General features: G+C 36.8%; 1 protein-coding gene across 5 annotated transcripts in view; it reads right to left on the reverse strand.

Annotated features, from left to right (window-relative positions):
* Positions 1–21,779, reverse strand: part of LOC149529270 (pentatricopeptide repeat-containing protein At5g67570, chloroplastic-like) — a 280,374-nt gene that overhangs the window by 93,480 nt on the left and 165,115 nt on the right. For all 5 annotated transcript variants that reach the window (XR_016358611.1, XM_089809455.1, XM_089809457.1 and 2 more), the window contains 2 exons: positions 17,488–17,581; positions 17,225–17,382 (listed from right to left, as the gene is read on the reverse strand). Coding sequence is in view for 4 of the 5 variants with exons in the window: in XM_089809455.1 (XP_089665581.1) it covers positions 17,225–17,382; positions 17,488–17,581 (252 nt within the window). In the remaining variant the exon portion in view is untranslated. The remainder of the gene's footprint in view (positions 1–17,224; positions 17,383–17,487; positions 17,582–21,779) is intronic.

The raw sequence follows: 21,779 nt of genomic DNA on the forward strand, positions 1-21,779 counted from the left end.
GAAATTCCAACATAGTCTTTCTTGCACAAAGCCAAAGATGATTATTTACAATGAGCTCTCCTTTATATAGGAAAATAGGAGAGAGAAAGGTGGAGAGAAAAACGGAAATCCTCAACCACCTTGACTTAATCTCTAACAAACTTCTAACTAACTAATTTGATTTATTCAAAGTTGCATGCCTAATGCAATTGCAACTTGACTACATGAGTTAGTTATACAGGTACATGTTATCATGTACTTACAACATAATTTCTCTTTACATGTAATTTGCCAAAGATACTACTATCTACGAAAGCATGATAAATCAAGAAAATCAATTCAAGTAGTGTTGGTGAAACTTTCAAACTTCTTTATGGATTCCTGCTTCTCCAGTGTGTTCTGTGATGACCATCACTTTCTGACTTGTGCTTGCAACTTTGGACATAATTTTTTCACATTCCATTAGTTTTCCCTGCAATCCATTCATAGAAGCTTGATATTTGGACATCTTCTGGAGAGAACTGAAATTTAAATTATCCACTCTAAGTTCCTTGCAAATAATTTCTGTGAATTCTGACAGAAGACTTTTTTCAGAAACTAAGCCAGCATTTTCAATCATGACTCTGCATGTCAACTCAAGAAAGGATTCATTGATCATACCCTTTATGTTGCCCAACTTTCTAGAGCAACTTCAAGTTCTGATTTTAGTCCTTGTACAACCCTCTCCTTGTTTTCCAGCAAATGTAAAATACTGTAATTCATGGTAACGGAAGAAATGATTTGATATTCACAAAGCATGTCTATGTCAACTTCAAGCATGCTTCTCCATACGTGTAGATCTACATCTAGAGACGCCAATTGTCCACTGTAAGATATCAACAATTCTTTCATTCTTTTTAACAACTCCTCCTTTCATTTCAGCACCATGTATGTGCCATGAATCACTTGACTTCCATCTGATTCAATCTCTGCATACCAGTCATCTACCGCCCTAGCTTTCTTTTTGATTTTTTCAATGTTCTTAGGATTTGCTACAGAAATATGACGAACATTCTGCAAGCATTTTGAAGCTTGAGTCAATTCTTCTTTTCCCACAGCTTGTCATTTCTTTTTGTGAGTGAAACAACCGCATCCTGAGCCAAGATGTGTTTTTTTTCCAAGTTCAACCTTAGTGAATTTGAAGTCACTAGGTTGCATCTCCTCTATAGGCAATGTACTTGACTTTTTGATTGTCAACCATTACTCAAGAAACCATCTTAGCTTTCTTGGTTTTTGAAACCTTAGGCTTGGTAATGTTCCTGAAATTAAAGTCCTCTGAAAGGACTTCTTCCTTATTCCTCTTTTGAGTGATTGAACTTAAGCATGGTGGCAAAGAGAAAGAAGATGTCGCAGCTGATGTAGTGACTAATGAAGTCTCAGGAAGAGTTTGAGCTACCACTCTATCAATAACAGGTGTCTCGGTGAAAACTGTTGTAGGAGATGGGCTGTCGTAAGTCTACAGCCGTATTCATTAACCTTATTCCAGGCATCATCTAACACTTTCTCATTAGGGAGGTCTATGTCAAAAGACACATGAAGTGTCTGAAGAATGCATCCTGCACTGTCCTATAGTGTGAGCAAATTGCCTTTAGAGGCAATTGATCACAGTATCCCCATTCAGGCATGAAAGTAGAATCTCCTTTTGCCAAGAGACCAGAGAATGATCCTAGGGCATCAGTTATGTAGACCAAATAAGAGTATGTGTAAAAGGTATAAGTGCATGGTACTTATGAGAGCAGCTCACACAAGGTATTACTAATGTTTTCACCCCATAATACTTGTTGTTTGGATCTCAATATCAGGGATATAAATTTACACATCCATGGCTTAAAAGTGTTTGATTCACGGAGCCCATGAATTCTACTAAGGAGAGTAATGAGGTCATCGATCTCTTCCTTGATTTCAGATCTATGTAACACATTTGGTCATCTGAAGAGATTTGGCCTTTTTTTGGAGCAGCCAATGTTCATTAATATAACTCATCTTGTCTTCATCCCATCTTGTTTGAGCTCTTTCTTTGTTGAGGTCTGATACCACATGGAGTGGGAAGCATTTGAAAGATTTGGTCAACGTTATCCACATCAAGACTGATTATAGAGTTTCTCACATGATCCTGTATGGTCTTTGTGGAGCTTCAAAGTTACATGTGCATGCAAGCATAAATCCCGGTGCTAGGGCAGCAAGAGGGAAAGTAGAAACAAACTAAATGTGACTCTCTTTGACACAAGCCATGTTACCTAAGGTGGTGGTATTGACCCTCTGAATGTTCTCCATATCAAGATGAACGAGTTCAGTATCCCAAATCTCATCACAATAAAAAGTGACTTGAGATGGAGGATATGAATTTTCAAACTTATCATAGAGGCAGTTCAATTTATTTTAAGTCTTTAGTGGGGCAGCCATGCTTGACACAGCAATTTCTTGAAGACAAGCAGCTGTGACATGAAAATCTCAGTGTAAGAACATCTCTCATTAAAGGATTCATTTTGGGCATACAAAATATGTTTTTTGAGTAGAAATATGGTAATGACACAAAGCTGGAAACTTATGGGCAATGAGCATGAAGTTATGAAATGGACGAAATGAAGTTATGACGAGATTTTGGGTATATGGACAGAAGGCTTTCTATATATGGAGTCAACACAACGACATGTAATGGAAATGTAGCATGTTCATGCGCATTCTCATCCTACTGCCAAGAATTTGAAGTCTTGGGACAGTAATGAGTGTACATAATGCGTGGGAATATGACTTGAAACACATGTAGGAAGCATGTATCATGGAAATGGCGCAAAAAGATTTGGACATAGTGTACTTAATGTCTATATCTGCACATATGGTTTTGTAGAAGTTAAAGAGGAATGGCACTTGCTTCCGTGTGTCTTGACATAAGCACATGGTGTTTAATCCCGACTGCACATGCAAATGATAGACTTTCCATATGCAACTTAAGAAGAAGATAGACAAAAGAGAGATATATAAACAAATAATAAAATACACATACAATTCTGAAAATGAAATAGAAAAAATTGCATACTTGTAAAAATCAAGAAAACCCAAAATTTAAAAAGAAAAAGTTACCTTTAGTTGGAGATTGTGGAGGAAACTTCTTTTCAAGCACTTTGAGAAAATCTAAATTGAGAAGGACATGTATTGACAACTTTTTTCTGTACATGTCCTTCTCAATTCAGATTTTCTCGAAGTGCTTGAGAAGAAGTGATTTTCTCAATACATGTCCTGCTATTGTCCTAGCCCCAATAATTCGTTTTGACAACAAGTCTCTTCTATTGCGTCCTTTCTTGCATGTAAGACGTCTTCCTTAAGGGAGTTAGGAGTTGCTTCATTTAATTCTGTTGCTGAATGAATAACACGTTTCAAGTCTGTTACTTCTTCATTTCAATTAGAAATTTGTATTACCAGTTGTAATAGAATCTAAATATCAATGCAAGGATAATGTTCTTCTTGGGTCAAAACTTTCTTTAGAGACAATGAATTAATTTATTTGAGCAGTCACACATCACACTTTGATAACAGTCCCAGTAAGGATAGTATAGTAGTATCAAAGCCACAAGACTTGCCAGCTTGTGGGTAAACAATTGGAATTGCAGGCTGATTAAAATAGGAAAAATGTCAGATAGGCATGAATAGGAATCCATATAATTTTAGTCACATCCGACCTAAACAGGCAGGATCTTCAAACCAGATTGATATTGAGGAGAGTTACACAGTTGATCAGGAGCTAACCTTTGAGACAAACATACAAGTTGAATTGGTTGAACATGTTAAACAAGTACACCGGATCATAGATGCCTTGGCAACGGTAAAATACATTATGTCGACGTTCTTTCAGAAGAGGATGAGCAGCAGGGAGGCAGCGATGAGGAAGTAAATGAGGAGCAACCTCCTAAAGAGAGGAAGAAGGAATCCACTCTGAGATAGTCCCCTATCATAGCTTCCCTTTCTAGAGATCCCACCAGTCACCCCTTTCGTTTGAAGGGCATAGTTATAGGGCAGTGTATTATGTGCCTTTTAGATACAGGTGCATCACATAATTTCATAAGCACATGTTGGGTATCAAAGAGAAGGTTACAGGTTGATGATATACTCAAGTTCAAAGTTAGGGTAGCAGGAGGTGATAGATTAAGGTGCATAGGAAAAGTGTCGGGGCTTTCAATTCACTTTGATGACTATCTTCTAGAGGCAGATTTTTATATTGTTGACTTGATTGGGTTAGACGCCATGTTGGGTAGGCAGTGGTTACAAACTACTGGCAAGTACATAGTTGATCATGGTAAGATGCAGCTAGAGTTCTTACAGGATGGCCGATAGGTGATTCTCAAGGCCATGTAGAGGGTGAACCCCGAGTGATTTCAGCTCACAGGATGGAGACTATTATAAGGCATGATGACAATGAGTGGGCAGTGCACTATTTCATTTCCTCTAAGGCTACAGTAGGTTCAGGATAGCAGTTTCACTGTGACATTCAGCCGGTGCTTGATAAGCACAAAAGGGTTTTTGAAGACATACCCCCGAGTATTCCCTCAGATAGAGGGTTTGCGCATATCATTGAGTAAGAGGAGGCCACCAAACTCGTCATTACCACTCCTTATAGTCACCCTAGGCACTATAAAGAGGAAATAGAAAGGACAATCAAGGAACTCTTAGACATGGGACATATCAGACCCAGCTCCAGTCCATTTTCTTCTTTGGTAGTTTTGGTGAAGAAGGATGGTACTCTTCACATGTGTATTGATTACCATGCTCTCAACAAAAGGACCATTATGAATAGGTACCCTATTCCTCACATTGACGAGTTATTAGATGAACTACATGAGGCACTCTTATTTCTCAAAGATAGAGTGTAATGTCCCTCTATAGGACTGCCTGGATTTATCTAATTTCTTATGCTTTGACTACAACAAACCTCTTTTAATATAGCTTGTGCACAATATTTTTATTAGATATAAATGTTAGGCGAGCATTGGATATTATATACCAAGATATATCTTAGTTCTTTGAAACAACCATTTGTACTAATATGTACTAATGTAATGATCTCTCAAATTTAATCTATCTCCACCATAGTTCCAAAAACTGCCTTAAAATCGTTGAAAGCACCGATTTGGCAATAAGATTCATGACTCCAGATTTTTTTTGGATCGGAGATCACTAGCAGCAATTTTTTCATGTGAATCGTCTGAATCGCCAATATCGGCAATTCATGGCAAAAATCGCCAAAATCACCATCGGGTATTGCTAGAAATCGGCCGCGGCAGCAAGCATGAAAAGTTGGAGTTAAAAAAAAAAACATGTTTTATTTGCTTTCTAATTTGTCTTTCCTCTTTGTTATAACCCTAAAGAGCCTTCTATTTGCTTAGCATGAGTAGAAGAGAGGAAAGAGTGAGAGAGAAGAAGAGAAAAGAAAATCCATAGGTTTCCAACCGGCAAGAAGGAAGAGCACCAAAGAGATCAGAAGTCCATCTAGGAAGGCCATAAATTGCATTGGGAGCATTAAGAGTCAATATCAACACTCCTCAACTCAAGAGGTAAGTGCTGGTTTTTTTGTGCATGTTAGTGTATTATGCATTTTTTGTTAAATTTTTTTAGTTTTCATTTGCAAATCTTGAATGTTTTTTATTTTTACTAAATTGCAAACTAGGGTTTCTTGTTTTGTAGCTTTTGTTTATTAGTTGCAAACTTTGATATTTTAAATGAATTTTTTTATTGCAGCAGCCCTTTGCTTTCATTTTCCAATTTCCACAATGGGTAAAAAAGATGAATGCTGGAAATATAATGAAGAGTTTCCTGGAAGAACCAAATATCAAACAAAATGTATATTTTGTATAAAAAAAAAAAATTCCGGAGGTATCTATAGATTGAAATACCACATTGCTAGCATACCTGGCCATGATGTCACAGTTTGCACTCATCAAACTGCTAAGGAAAAAAACTCTTGTTTAGTGGCATTAGAAAAAATTGAACAAGACAAGTTGAATAGGAAAATGCAACTTGAAGGGTTAAGAGGTATTGGCTCCCGTGCTCTCACATCCACAGACACATCTACATCTTCATTTGCATTAGCTTCTGCATCCGTAGGTTGTGTTGGAGAGGGTTCTTCCAGGCCTCCTTTTCGTCCTAGTTGTAGTGCTCATGCGAGTGTTAGTGGTAGTCATTCTTATACTGAGACAGAGTCCAACACCAACCTATTGCGGCCTAGAGTGCGGAAAAACAGAATGGATAGTTACTTTGTGCCCCGCACTACTCTTGGCTCTCAATCCATGCTTGAGGGCATGGGTTTGAACAAGGAGATTCATGATGCTGCTAGAAAAGTGATTTGCAAATTTTGGTACTTTTGCAACATTCCATTTATTGCAGCCAGGTAATTGATTCTTTTTTCTTTGTTTTCTTTAAAGTTACAGTTAAAAGTAAAAGTAAAACTTTAATTATATCTACTTGTTTTATGATTTGAATTTTTCACATCTAAATTTCTAATCAATATCATTATCTATTTGTGACAGGGCTTCTTATTGATAGCACATGATAGATGCAACTGTTATTTGTGGTCCATGGTTTAAAGCCCCAACTAAGGCTGAGTTGAGTGGATACCTGGATGAAATGGTTGAGGATATGAGGCATGAGCTTGAGGACAACCGAAAGGAGTGGATCGAAAAGGGTTGCACCATCATGACTGATGGTTGGATAGATAAGAGGGGAAGAACACTCCTCAATTTTTTTATATCCTGTGGAGGTGATTGATTATTCTACTTTCCTACATACATAATTTTGAATCGTGATTGACTATTTCAAATTTTCATTTGTTAATTGTTAATTATAATTCGTTGTTTTGTTACTTGTAGGAAATACCATGTTCCTCAAATCCATTGATGCTTCTGCTCATGTAAAAAACGCCACATACTCAAGTGAGGTTATGGAGGAAGTCATAGCAAAGGTGGGGGAACAACATGTGGTGCAAGTGGTGACGGATAATGCAGCAAGTTATGTTGCTGTAGGTAAACTTTTAACTTTTCAAGTTTTGAAAATAAATTTATTTAAATTTTGAACTTTTTCTAATTCTAACTTAGAATTTCTAAGTTTCCTATGTTCTAACATGTTTGAAATTTGAATTTCTAATTAACTTAAAATTGTTGTAGGTAAACTTTTGATGGAGAGGCACCCCACCATATTTTGGTCCCCTTGTGCGGCACACTGCATTGACCTCATGTTGGAGGAAATTGGCAAACTTGAGTGGGTCAAGTCGTGTGGAAAGGGAAAAAAACATATGCAAGTTTATTTATAATCATTCATTTGTCCTTAGCACAATGAGGAAGTACATAGGAGACAGAGTTAGCTCGCCCAGGGATCACGAGGTTTGCCTCGAATTTCATCACCTTGCAGTCCTTGTTGACATCAAGGGATGATTTGAGGAGCATGTTTGTTTAGTGAGAGTGGATTTCATCTTCCTATGCTACGACCACTACAAGGATAGATGTGGTGGATTGCATATTTGATGATGATGGTTTTTGGAAACCTACTAAAGAAATCTTTAAGGTAAATTTATTGTAATTTAACATTTAATATTTTACAGTTTACTATGCTAATTGTTTAATGATTTAGTTTTACCTTAAGTTATATTATTGAATTATTCTATATTTAAGTTGACTCAAATTTTTGTTTTAATTTATACATAGGCCACTGAGCCCCTTGTATCTCTCCTACAAACTGCTGATTGGGAGAAGCACTCTATGGGCTACATCTATGAGGGCATGGATAAGGCCAAGGAGGCCATTAGAGCCCAGTATGCAGGAGTGCAGGAGAAGTATGCCCCTATTTGAGACATCATTGATAGGAGATGGCAGAATTAGCTCCACAAACCCATCCATTCAGCAGCTTACTTTTTGAATCTGGCATTTCGTTTCTGTCCTAACTTCAAGGCGGATGAGGAGGCTCTCATCGGATTATATACAGTGATCCAGAGGTTGAGTACTAATGAGGCTAGCAATGCTGCAATTATTGAGCTCAATAAGTTCAATAATAAAGAAGGGCCACTTTTCTCTAGCAAGATGGCCATAGATGCTCGGGACACAATATAGCCAGGTAAAAATTAAATAATATATTCAATGTTCATGAATCTAGATTCTAAACTTAAAGTTGATTATGTAATTTTAGAGTTAACTTGTAATTTGTAATTTGTAAAAGAGACTAATTATTTTTATTTTCCCTTATTTCAGATAGATGGTAGCAAATGTTTGGGGCCACAACCCCAAAACTTCAAAAATTGTCATCCGTATTTTGAGTCAGCCAAGCCGCGCTTCTGGATGCGAGCACAGTTGGTCCATGTTCGAGCACATCTACTTGAAGAGGAGAAACAGGTTGACAGTGCAAAGGTTGAATGATCTTGTCTTTGTTCATTACAACCTCTGTCTTAGGATCAAACAGATTTTGGGCATTGACTCCTCTCTGATCATTCTGGAGGAGATTGATCCAGAATCAGAGTGGCTCACAGAGGTTGTGGATCCAGTCTTCACTAAGGAAGACCATGCGTGGGTTGACCAGGTGGAGAGGCTAAGGCAGCTAGAGCACGTTCTTCAGGCATTGGTAGATGCACGCGTGCACGCACAGACATAGGCCCTAGTGACGTTCGTGAGCCCATCTTGCATGTGGGAGATATGGCTCGGCAGTCTTCTAGGACCTACATTAGACGTCTTGCTACTAGGCAGACTGGATACTCAGAGGTTGAGGCTGAGGCTGCAGTTGAGCTTGAGGATGATGATGACTATGAGCTTGAGGCTTGAGCTAGAGCCTTGTTTTTTTATTTTGTTTACAGATATTGATACTAAATCATTGATAGACATACGTTTCAAGCTTTCATAGATCTTCATCTTAGATTTTTACATACATTTATGATTTGATGTCTTATGGATCATCTTACATACATTCTATGATTTAAATCATTATGATCATTTGATTTCTATTTACTTCAGCTAGCCTACAATTTACATTTTAGATAACATAGTTACGTATGTGATGGATTCTATGTTCCAAACTTCCATGTTTATGTATGTTAAGTTTTAACTTCTATTTGATAATGTTATAGTGTGTTTAAGTTATATTCAGTAAAAGGTGCATGAAATAAGTTTTAAATTGTTAAAATATTTAAATTTAAAGGGTTTTTTCAAATTTGCCGATTCATCGCCGATTCACGATTCGATTCGGCCTTGCCGATTCTGATCCAATTCCAATTCACATTACTTTGATCTCCACTACTAAGGATTATATCCATGCACTTAGAATTTAGATCAAGGGATCCAAGAGATTATGTAATGTTGTGAACTTATCATAGTAGTTTGCCTTTCTAACTTATTACTAGAATGGATGCCATAAATAGCCAAAAATATTAATCATAGAATTTCATCTTCAGTATAATCTTTTAACTCCTGTGTCTGGTGACTCACAATTCCATTCTGCAGTGATATAGTTTCCATCTCAAGTCCAAATTACACACTTGCAACCATACTGATGTAACTGACAATGACAGTATGCTCTTTTAGCGATGATATTTTTTATTATTATATCCTTTAAAGCCTTGGCCCCCAAATTATAATATTGATTCGATTACAATATAGTCTCTCATCTGCAATGTTTATAACTATTTATTATAAGACAGCTCTCGTAAACAAATGCTGGATATTTCTTTAAGTGATATTCAACAATTAGTGACTGTAGAATATTGATCGTTGGTATGGAATTGATAACTGATATCAAATGGTCGATACTGGTACCTTTAATAACCATAATTGGTAACTTAGACGATCATAAGTTTATCACTTGATATGGTTATCTAATCTATTCTCCATTCGATATTTAATTGCCATTGATACGTTAATCTTGAATTTTTATCTTCCTTGTTTGGCTCTTGAAATTGATTTTCTTCCCTGCGTGACTATGTAGTGACCTATTTTTATTATATATATCTCTATAATTTCTTTTCCTTTGCTGAGTCGCTACCATACCAGATAGTCTTGGCTGTTTTAAGTGGACAAACACCTTACTGTTTCTGAGCGCTGACTGTGTGAATCCCTAAATCTTTATTGCTCCACTTTTTCTCCTCCTTTCTTAATTCCCTTGTGCTCTTGCGGATGTATTCTTCCTGCCCTTCTTGTCTATTTCTCGTTCACGATTTCCCATTCTTCTGCCATTCTGAGAATCGTTCTTCTTGCCTGAATATCTCCAGAGTATGGGAATCTGATGGCTTCTTGTCAATATATTCTTTTTTAATTTATTTGTGTAGATGAAACACTGGATGACTTGATATTTTGTGGACGGTCAAGTTGCCAGATGTATCTGTGGTGACTGTATAGATGTCTACGTGTTCTCTTGGGAGATTTAATATGAGTTATGAATGCTTGGTTACTCACCAATAATTTTAAGTCCTTTGGGTTTTTGGAGTTTTTTCCGACTGCATAGCTTCTTTTATCCTCTAATTTCTATTGAATAAACTCTTCTTCTCTAGCTCCATGATAGTTTTTCCTATTCCCTGTGCATACCCATTTTTTATCTCTTTCATGCTCTATTCTTGAATGGTCACATCCTTAGAATTTAATAGATATGTTTTAATTAAGTAAGTTTATATCAAAATCTTATCTAGTTATAATATATATTAGATTTAGTTATAATTTATTTAATTTCATATTTACTTTTACAGTTATTATTTATATCAATATTCTGCTATGGTTATTTATTATCTCTTTTCATAGATGAGATATTACATTAGATAATATTAACAATGTTTTCTTTCATCATCATAATAATTTGGACGATAATATATTATAGGGTATTATTATTATTATTATATTATAATATTTAGTTTTTCAAAGAGGCAAGAGCCTACAACACAATGGTAAATTGTGAGCCTCTTATCGAAGAGGTCTTGGGTTCGAATCTACTTGCAATTGCACTTAATAAATTATAATAATAATAATTAATTACAACACATAATAATTAATCTTGGCTTTGGCCTCTTACCGATCTATATATATATAATTTCTCGAAGTAAAGCATTCTTTATTCCTTTTTTTTTTTTAATATTTATTATTAAATTCTTTTAGAGGAAAATAGGGGACATTACATAGAGATACCATTAAATATGTGTTCAGGAGGAGGACATGCATAAGACAGCTTTCAAATGCCACTACAAACTCTATGAGTTTTTGGTTATGCCATTTGGGCTCACCAATGCATCGGCCACATTTCAGTCTTGGATGAACCATATTTTTAAAAAGCAATTGCGCAAGAGCATGTTGGTGTTCTTTGATGATATCCTGGTTTTTAGCAGAACTTGGGAGGAGCATTTGCAACACTTAGACAAGGTACTTGGCATTATGGAGGAGCATTCTTTGTTCACAAAGGAATCGAAGTGTGAGTTTGGATTGACTGAGATTCTTTACTTTGGACATGTGATTGGCGCAAAAGGGTTAAGGTACACCAGGAAAAGACAGAAACAGTCCTAGATTGGCCGCCTCCAAAGAATGTAGCGAATTTGAGAGGTTTCCTCGGTCTTTGCTCTTATTATAGGAGGTTCGCTAGAGGCTTCTCTTTGACAACAGCTCCCCTCACTGATCTCACACAGAAAGGCGCATTCAGGTGGACGAATGATGTAGAGGTAGTCTTTGATAGGCTTAAGACAGTAATGAGCACATGCCTTGTTTTGGCACTTCCCAACTTCTCTCACCCTTTTGTCTTAGAGTGTGATGCTTCGGGGAATGGAATTGGCGCAGCTTTGATGCAGAATAGATACCCAATAGCATATGAGAGTTGGAAGCTCAAGGATAGTGAGAGATTGTATTCCACCTATGACAAGGAGATGCTAGCCATTATTGCACGCCTTAACCAAGTTTATACAGTACTTGGTGGGTGGAAAATTCACGGTTAAGACGAACCACAACAGCTTGCAATATTTCTTGGAACAGAAGGACCTCAATGAAAGACAACAAAAGTGGGCCAAAAAGATTCAAGCCTATGATTTTGATATTGAGTATGTCAAGGGTAAGAACAATATGGTTGCTGATGCATTTTCTAAGAGACCTTCAGTAGTAGAGTGTTGTGCCATTTCAGAGATACAATAGATTAGAAGTCCCAATTACCGGTTGAGTATTCTAAGAATACCCAAGTTTGTTGGATCATGGATGGGCAACTCCAGGACAATAGGTACAAGGTAATCAATGATCTGATTTTTTATAAGGATAGGATCTCAACCTTGTGCCAGAGTCTAAGCCAAGGTAAAAAATTTGAATACTCTTCATGATGCACCATCAACCGAACACCCAGGTTTCCTCAAAATCTATAGGTAGGTTAGAGAAAGGTTTTCATGAAAGTGCCTCAAGGGCAATGTCCTTCAGCATATCAGAGAATGCCAGACTTGTCAGTAGAACAAGTCGGAGCATGAGTTCCCAACCGAATTATTAGAGTCTCTTCCTATTCCAACACAAAAATGGGAGAGTATCTCTTTGGACTTCATTATAGGATTGGCGAGAGTTCAAGGCAGAGATTCCATTTTTGTGGTTGTGGACAGATTGACTAAGTTTGCTCAATTCTATGCTATAGCGGCAAATTGATCGGCCTCTCAGATAGACGAATTGGTTTTTCTAGAGATTTTTCGTCTACATGGTCTACCTTGAACCATTGTGAGCGACAGGGATAGCAAATTTCTCAACAATTTTTGGCAGGAATTATTTAGATTAGCAGGTACAGAGTTGACACCTAGTACGAGTTACCACCCACAAACGGATGCGTAGATTGAGATAGTAAATAAATGGGTGGAGGGTTACCTCTGGAACTATGTAGCGGGGCAACAAAGAGCTTGTGTTAAATGGTTATATTTAGGGGAGTACTGCTACAACTCCACCTACCACACTTCCATCTAGATGACACCGTTTCTAGCTCTCTATGGCAGTGAACCACTATCGTTCGTAGATCTGGCCTTACAGGACAACAAAGCGCCACTAGTTGGAGATTGGATACAACATCAGTAGGACATTCTCGGATCTCTCCAAGAGAACATCTGTGATAACACCTAAACAAACAAGTCAAGAATGATAAATGGATTTTTGCATATAGAAACTATACATCAATTTATCATTAATATCTTGAATCAAATTGTCATTGATTTTTAGGATAATTAATTATTTATTTCCCTTACCACTTATTTTAAAATATTAAAAACAAATAAAGGCAATCATGGTTATTTTTTATTTTTTATTTTTAAAAGGCTAATGTAAGTGATTAAACAATAATAGATCATTAAAAATAAGGCAATCATGATTGTTATATAAAAAATAAAGGCTAACGTAAGTGTTTTTCACAATATAAGATTGAACTAATTGAAAGAAGGCCAACCCGTCAATTGTGACGACCTTCTAGATAGACCCCACATTCCGCATATAAAATGGCCCTCGTGAAGGAAGAAGACGCATCGAATTAGAGGAGAACAAAGCCACAGTCAAAGTATCAAAAAAGAATGAGAGCACAGTATCAAAGGAGAAGAGAGAAGCATACACCTCAGTACACGAAGGAAAGACAAAAATCACTATAGACAAGGAACACTACGGGGAGTGCAATCTGTGCGATATCGACCAAAGCCAGCCTCCAGCATACCACCGAACATAACATGGAAGGAAGACATGGAAACCGTTTGAGAAGAGATGAAAGACATAATCACTCTCAGCCAAGTGTCAGCGTTCCAATCTTGACAATCGAAATCCAGGCAAGAAGTCATACTATCGAGCATTAGTAGATACGCAGGAGTAGGTCGAGAGGAGTCTTCAAACACCTGTATAAGTGTAAGGACATAAAGCAACCTTCTGTAACAATCTTCATCACAACAGTCATGTATAAGGTAAGTCACAAAGATATCTGCAATCAAGAGAGAAGGAATAGAGTTACTATTAAAGTTGTCAAGTTTCCATTCTTCCGTTACAATACTTCCACAATTGCAAGATAGATAAAGATAGGGTGCATAAATCATCAATTGCTACCTCTAAGAAATCCAGAAAACCTCCCAATTGAATCAAATTAATTCAACTAAGCCAGGATTAGAGATATACCGAGTTGGGAACCAAATTGACATATAAAGATCATAAGAACTCTAAATTAAAAAATATATAATAAGAATCAAGGCGAAGGTCATCTCTGAAGGTCAGTATACTAAATAGTACAAGCATATGCATATGAAAGGATGGATTTAGCCATTGAGGTTATCCATAAGGCCTAGATTGAGAAATCTTCTAGGAAGGATGGTTAAATCGAAAACGATTATCCATAGGTCTTAACGAGGAGAGGTATAATGAGAAGACAATACTTAGTGGAGAGTTGTCCTAGAATGGCGAAAGCTATGGAGAACCCTCCCTCAGGAACTAAGTATCTACTCGGAGCTTCTCGTTAAGAAGAGAAGTAATCAAGATTAGGAACTTAGGTTATTCTTTAATTAATATATAATGTTATATTTTGATTTGTAATTCTACTTGAGTACTAACACCCTTGCAGATGCAAAAGGTAGAAGCGGGAAAACCAACCACATAGTTGGAGATTGGATACAGGATCAGCAGGACATTCTCAGATCTCTCTGGGAGAACATCCTACAGACTGTGAATCAGCAGAAGATATATGCTGATCACCATCAGACAGAGAGGAGTATTGAGATAGGTGAAATGGTTTACCTTTGTCTCCAACCTTACAGGTAGAGCTCCTTGAAGAAGAATTGATCCTAAAAGCTTCCGCCTAGATTATATGGTCCCTATCGCATTACCAAGAGGGTTGGAGAGGTTTCTTATGAGTTGGACTTGCCAGATGACGGTAAAATCCATAATGTTTTTCACGTGTCTTGCCTCAAGAAGGCGATTAATTTATAGGTAGTGCCTTCCGTTGGATTGCTTCCATTTGATGTGGAAGGGAAATTGGTTTTGGTCCCAGTCAAGGTGATTGAGATCAGAGAGAGGAAGCTATGTAACAAGTCCATCAGGGAGTATTTAGTTCGATGGAAAGATTTGCCATATAAAGATGCCACTTGGGAGGGCGAATCAATCCTGCAGCATCTAGCACTGAGATTGCTTGAGGGCAAGCAATCTTGGGAAGGGAGAATTGTAATGTCCCCTTCTCGCGCTAGGCCTTGTTGGTCTATCTTTCCATCCAGATAGGCTAATGGCATTAATCTTGAGGACACCAGTCGGTCACAGGAGTTCATTTGGTTTCTTTGGGGAAATATTTAAGTTGAGGAGCTTTTCTATAGTTAAGTCACTTTATTTTATAAAGTTCCTTTATGACTTAAAGTCGTTTTATAACAAAAGTAACTTAAGTGACTAAAAGATGAAAATGGCCTTTATCCCACATTGCCTAGTTGTTTGTACTTCCCCTCATATTGAGGTTATAAAAGCAATGAGCTCCCTTGGGATTGATAGCATGAAATATAATATTATTTAAAAAACGACAAGGTTGCTTAAATGTGACTGGTTACTCTCGAGAAGGAAAAGAATTGAGACAGTTTGAGAAATTGGGCGTAGCCCAGCCTCTCGTTGGAGTCTTTGTTCATTTCAGAAGTGGAGTTGCATTGTGAGACGTCTTTGCTGTATGGGATTCCGCTTCCAAGAAGTAAGTTCAATAACGATTAGTGACAGTTGTAAAATTCTGATAGTAATGGAATGTTAGCATAGTCTGTTTTCAGTATTTGGCCCAGTCGATTGATAGTATAGCTGTAAGGGTCAACATTCGTGTGAGTAACAAACATAACAGTCCAGACAAAGGCATGGCAATCAAGGCACCAGTTATCCATCTCTCTCTCAGCGGAAGGGAAGCTGGGAGTCCTCCAGCGTGGAAGAAGGGTGTGCGGCTATCGTATGGGACATTCCCATACCATGGATGACCTACCATAACCGTAGGAGGAGTAGACATCAGTAGCAGATCTGTGGGAGCATTGGTATAAGTATGTGCAGTGGATTTTTGAGAGCCATAACAGTTGTTACGTGAGCCGGCATCTACTCCAGCAATCTGATCCTCCACGGCAAGCAGTGGTACGTAGTCCCAGTATTGATGCGGCTGCAGGACAGGGGAATGTACCAGTAACATGTTCAGGTGGTGATAGAGTGGGGGTTACTAGAGCCAAGGCGGAGACCATTCTGAGAACCACAGGACAGACTATGGGCTGGAGCAAGTAGGAGCAGACGTGGATATTCCCCTACCGTGGCACACTCCTATCATGGAAAATGGGAACTGGTACGCCAATTTTCAAGTCTCTTCTATCACGTCCTTTCTTGCATGTAAGACGTCTTCCTTAAGGGAGTGAGAAGTTGCTTCATTTTATTCTCTTGCTGAATGATTAACACATTTCCAGTCTGTTACTTCTTCATTTCAATTAGAAATTTGTGTTACCAGTTGTAATAGAATCTAAATATCAATGAAAGCAAAATGTTCTTCTTGGGTCAAAACTTTCTTTAGAGACAATGAATCAATTTATTTGAGCAGTCACACATCAGACTTTGATAACAGTCCCAGTAAGGATATTACATAACAACTATCAAATCAAAAAAGTGATCAATTCATACTAAGAATGATTGTTTACACCTATGAAATACAAAGATGACAAAGGGATAATCATTAAGCTCGACAACTTACTGATTCAGGCTAGCAAGATAACTGATAAAAAAATTAAATGGCCGGTGAATATACAAAAAATTTGTAGGTTTTCAACAAGGTGACAACTGTTAATGGTCTTAAAATTGTTGCTTTGGTATTTCCAATTATATACCCATTTCCTGTATCATTTTTGTCAAGATGAACTAGCTGATGCATGGAAAGTGCCTTATAAAAGGAAATGCAGAAATAACTATAAGAAATTTGTTTATTAGTATATGCAACCATTACTGGCTAAAAATTGCTTCCCTCAAGCACAACATTAGATAAAAATCATTAGCATCTTCAAATTCTAAGCATGTGGTCTATCAGTGTTGTGTGTGGTGGTTTTTTGTGAGTGTGGCCCAATCTGCTAATAAATGGTGAGACGTTCTATACAAAATATCACAAAGTTAACACAGTTCCCATACCCCATCACTAGCCTGGAAAATTTGAACACTAATAAAATCCATACATTCCACCTTTAGCATTAAATAAGTTATGTGTTGACCAGTGAAAATAATGATGAGAAACAGGAGGAAAAAAGGACCTGTAATAGTGCCTCTCGTGTCCTACCAGCACTACAGAGGTAGCATGCAAATTCATAGTACACACTCGCTGTACCAACTATTCCCCTACTTTCCATGTCTTCAATTATGATCACAGCTTCATCAATTTTATCTTCCTTCCAGCATGCTTGCACAAGGGCTGTAAAAATGCAGTCAAGAAAATCATAAAAAATAAGGAATAGCAATGGTATACAAAAACAATAAAATAAAGAACACACCAGCATGGAAGATAACATTGCATTACCTTTGTAAGTTAAGGCATTTGGAATCACACCAGACCTCTCCATTTTTCCAAATATCTCATGTACCAAATCAAATTTCCCAGACTTGAGCATGACCTTGATAGCAAATTAGTTAGTTAGTATTGTCTTTCAGTCATTTAACATTTGTCATCCGTGTACCACTGATGGATGCAAATCATATTTACCAAACACATTAGGCAAACATGTAGACTAAACTCAACGAGAGAGAAAAAATCAAATTTCAAATGAATTTTAGAATATACTAAAAAATGGCAACATACTCTACAGGGGAAAAAAAGAAAGAAAAAGCAAAAACTGTTGTGGTTACACTTTGATGTGATAATGGAACCCTGGTAAGGACCAATTTACCCTTTATTATACAATCAAAGGCATCACACTAACTTAAATTTAATTCATCCATCTAAATCTATACTACTCAAAATGACCTCTTTATGAGCTTACTTCCTAACAGCCAATTGGAATTGACACCAGCTGAAGGCCGAAACTGAATTGAACAATTAACACCTAGTGCCCATTTGAGTCTAACATCTACAAACTCTGCTAGTGCTGGAAATCAGACTCCACAGACTCTTTTCTTTGTTTCTTGAACTTTTTTTACTTTTTCTGGAGAAAATTTCTCTGCACTCACCATTTGGGATAAAAATTGTGGAATCTTTTTATGAGAACGTCAATGGCACCAGCTTTCATTACAGCAAAGATTACTTTTGTTGTCATGTGATGCCATAAAAGAAAGCAACCATATGACTATTGTGCTCCCTAAAATAGTAGATTTAGAAAGTAGTGGATATACAAAGTATTGTCTATCTGTGGACAGGGAGCTTATAGTGAACCCCAGTAGGATAGAGCTGTAAATTCCCATTGGAATTGGGATCTAAGTTGTAGATCACCTTTTTCTGGAATTCTCACCCATGCATGGATTTTTTCTGAGTAGATTTATATAAGTTCTTATGGTGCTGTTTGATTTCTCCAATTCTTTTGATTAAACTCAGAATAATTCCAGTCACATCTCTCGTTAATTTCTTCTAGATATTGAGCAATCCAAAACTCATTCCATATGATGACATCTCTTTATCAAACAAATCAAGTGCATTGTTTGTGCTTCCACTTTTGGTAACAATTGCAATCCCTCACACAAACAATATGGAAGTTTTGCTTCCTTTTATTAGAACCACTTCTTGTCATTGTGCAAAGTCACTGACCCTTCATGACTATTATGTCAATTATTTTGACTGTCTTAAAGAACTATTCTTTTCCCTCAATGTGCATATTGTATCATTTCATTTTCCTTCAGCCTCTCTTGTAATATATGTCTTCATTCTGGAAACTTCTGTTCAGAATGTTCATTCACATTACATATAATAACTATTTCATTGTTTAAGGTTTTCAATCTTTGATCTTAGCAAGTTAGCTGATATTAACAAAACCATCACAGAGGTCTGTTTTATAGAAGAATTACCTCCTTTTACCATAAAGTTTAAACTTTGTCGAGTATTTTCTTAATTTTCTTCTTCGAATCTGATGTCGATAGTTTGTGAGAATGTAAGGAGTGACATTATTTCTTTCAGGAGCCTGTTTGTTTTAGGATGTTAAATAAGAAGGAAGAGGGTCTCACATAAAGAACAGTGTGCTGGCCAAGTATGAGGTGGTTGATTGAGCATTACATTATATCTTCAAAGAACATTTTCTTCGAATACAAGCAATCCCAAACTCCCTCCATTTTTCTGACAATTTTTAATTTATTTGAAAATTCTAAATGCTTGATCTTATATCACTCAGAATCTATCAGTTCAATTGAAAAAAAGAACTGTAAATTCCTAGTCTCTAGCTGACTTTTAAATATTCAGAATGATCTTCTTTAAGGGTGCTGCACATTAAAGTAGAAATAATATTGAAAAGTCGCGAGTAATGGAATAAGTAAAATATTGCATAAAAGTAAACTATGGAAATTGTACTGCACCAGGGAAGCTCTAATTATTTGATAACAAAAAAATTAAAATGCCTTGGCATATTCCACATTGATAATAATTAAAAATTCAGGCTAGGCTCATAGGGTGTTATATGCACCAAAAATCTTAGTCTATCTGGAAGCTTAACTTGGGAGTGCAAGTGGTTGGGTGGATGTTTTGGTACCCTCCTTTCTGGCACTGACATTGATTAGAGGTGCTTGCATGCTATGTGGATCCTCGTGACATGTTATAATTCACCAGATTATACTGTTAAAATGTTAGGGATGAATTGACTACTCGTGGAATTTAGTTTTCCAAGTGATGATTGATTGAAAAACAAAAAATATGATATAGGTTACCCCACAAAATAAAATATCTTAAAAAACGAAGTAGTGTTAAAACACTTGGTTTGGAAAGAAATGAAATCTTGATCTTCTCTAGATGGATTTCTTTGATTTATTTCAAGTTCTTCCATTTAATATTAAGGAAGACAAAATTATTAGTCCTTTGGGTGGGGAGACCACTTGACAGGAAGATACAAAACTATTTTGATGCCAGCTTATAAGAAAGTTTTAAGTAGGAGCTAATATGAAAAATCCATCTCGTGGTACTCAAAATTGAAGCTTCTGGTTTTAGGAGGCAGGTCTGATTCTAGGAAGGTCCTGTATTTTCTTTGTGATCAAATGTTCCAACAATCATCTTCGAGACCAACCTATTACCTTCTATACTTTTTTGAGAGGGAAATTTGAAATCAAAGTTCTGAGCCCATATCTACCCTAGAAGATCCTTTGCGGAAGTCCTTTCTTTGAAGTTTTGAAAGACTAATATTTATTCACTTAGCAAAAAGGACAAATGTAGTGAAAATTGTAATATGGTGTCAAGATATGAAAGGCATAGGGTGCATGTGGAAGGTCACACGTGTCTTTCTTAGATTATTCTGGGTAAAAGTCACTTTTGGCTAAAGGCCGTACAATTGGTAGATGCATTGAATAAATTTCACATGCTCTCATAAAGGTTATCATTACTTAAATTTGTTTTGTTTATTTAAAAATTGTATATGATACATTTGAGACCTTAATATAAAGTTTTCCATACTTTAGATGTATTAAAATCGTTTTGTTTATTTAAAAAATGGATATGATAAATTTGAGACCTTAATATAAAGTTTGTCATACTTTAGATGTATTTTATTAATATTGTTGTTGCCAACTTTCAGTCTATCCCTTTTTTTTTTGTAGTTGTTGGCATTTCATTGAGATTTTGTTTAGTTGTTTGTCAAGACAGTCCCTAGGTGACTCACTTCTCATCAAGTTTCCAAGACTCCCACTTTGTGTCTTTTCCGGGTCTCCCTTGCTTCACTTTTCCTTATTTCTCCATGTGGGATTCTTGTCATTCCAATGCATTTGGGGCCTAAGTGATTTAGGTTTGGTTAGGATATGGTTTGAGTGTCTTCCCGATGAGAAGTGAGTTTCTCTTGTTTCCGTGACATTTCTCTTGCTCCAACATTCTCGTTTCCTTCGGATTTTGAATCACCACGCTAGCTATCCGCCTTGGCGAACTACATCGAGCAGGAACCTGAAGATCAAAGTCATGATAGCATTCACAGATATATACCTGCTTGACTTATGATGAAAGGATCTAGAGAAGTGAAAGCTATAGCTAAGAAAGTCTCGAGTCAAAGTTCCAAAGTCAAAATCCATTTCTGTGCAGAGAAACGGGTCTGCATTTTTTTGCTGCTCACCCGATGGAAACAAAACTATTTGGTTTTGTTTTTGAAGCCAACAAAGCTCATGCTCCATTCAAAGATTTTATGCATCAATGGGACCCAAGCATGATGCTGAAAAGGAATAAATCTAAGCCTGTGATGGTGAATCCATGCTCGAAATTTCATCTCAAGGATACACAAGGTAACTAACCAAAACAATGGAGAATGCTTTAAAGTGGTTCTTCCCCCAGAAAATTTTGGTCTTAGAGGAGTTTTCCGTCCTTCAAAAATATAAAGGCTATTTCTCTAAAAGACTAGAAAGATAAAGAACTATGCAAGTATACTTTGAGAATATTCCGCAGAGATGCCAAAAAGATGCTTCCGGGAAAGTTAGTTGTAAAGGTGCATTTCTGATATAAAGTAGATCAAGTATTCGGATACTTGATGCAGAGAATAAGAAAATGAGGTGCCTGAGGTATTGAAGGATTATTGCTCGCACTACAATCTTAAATCAAAGGAAAGATAAGCTTACGGAAAGATGGATCTGCGCTTTCTCCTCCGTATATAAAGAATTATCGTGTGAATCCTGGTTCCGAATTCTGAAGTAAATGAGGGAATTTCC

The sequence above is a fragment of the Cupressus sempervirens genome, chromosome 11, assembly GCF_028749045.1.
Source record: "Cupressus sempervirens isolate cs-2001-9-10 chromosome 11, ASM2874904v1, whole genome shotgun sequence".
NCBI classification, from domain to species: Eukaryota; Viridiplantae; Streptophyta; class Pinopsida; order Cupressales; family Cupressaceae; genus Cupressus; species Cupressus sempervirens.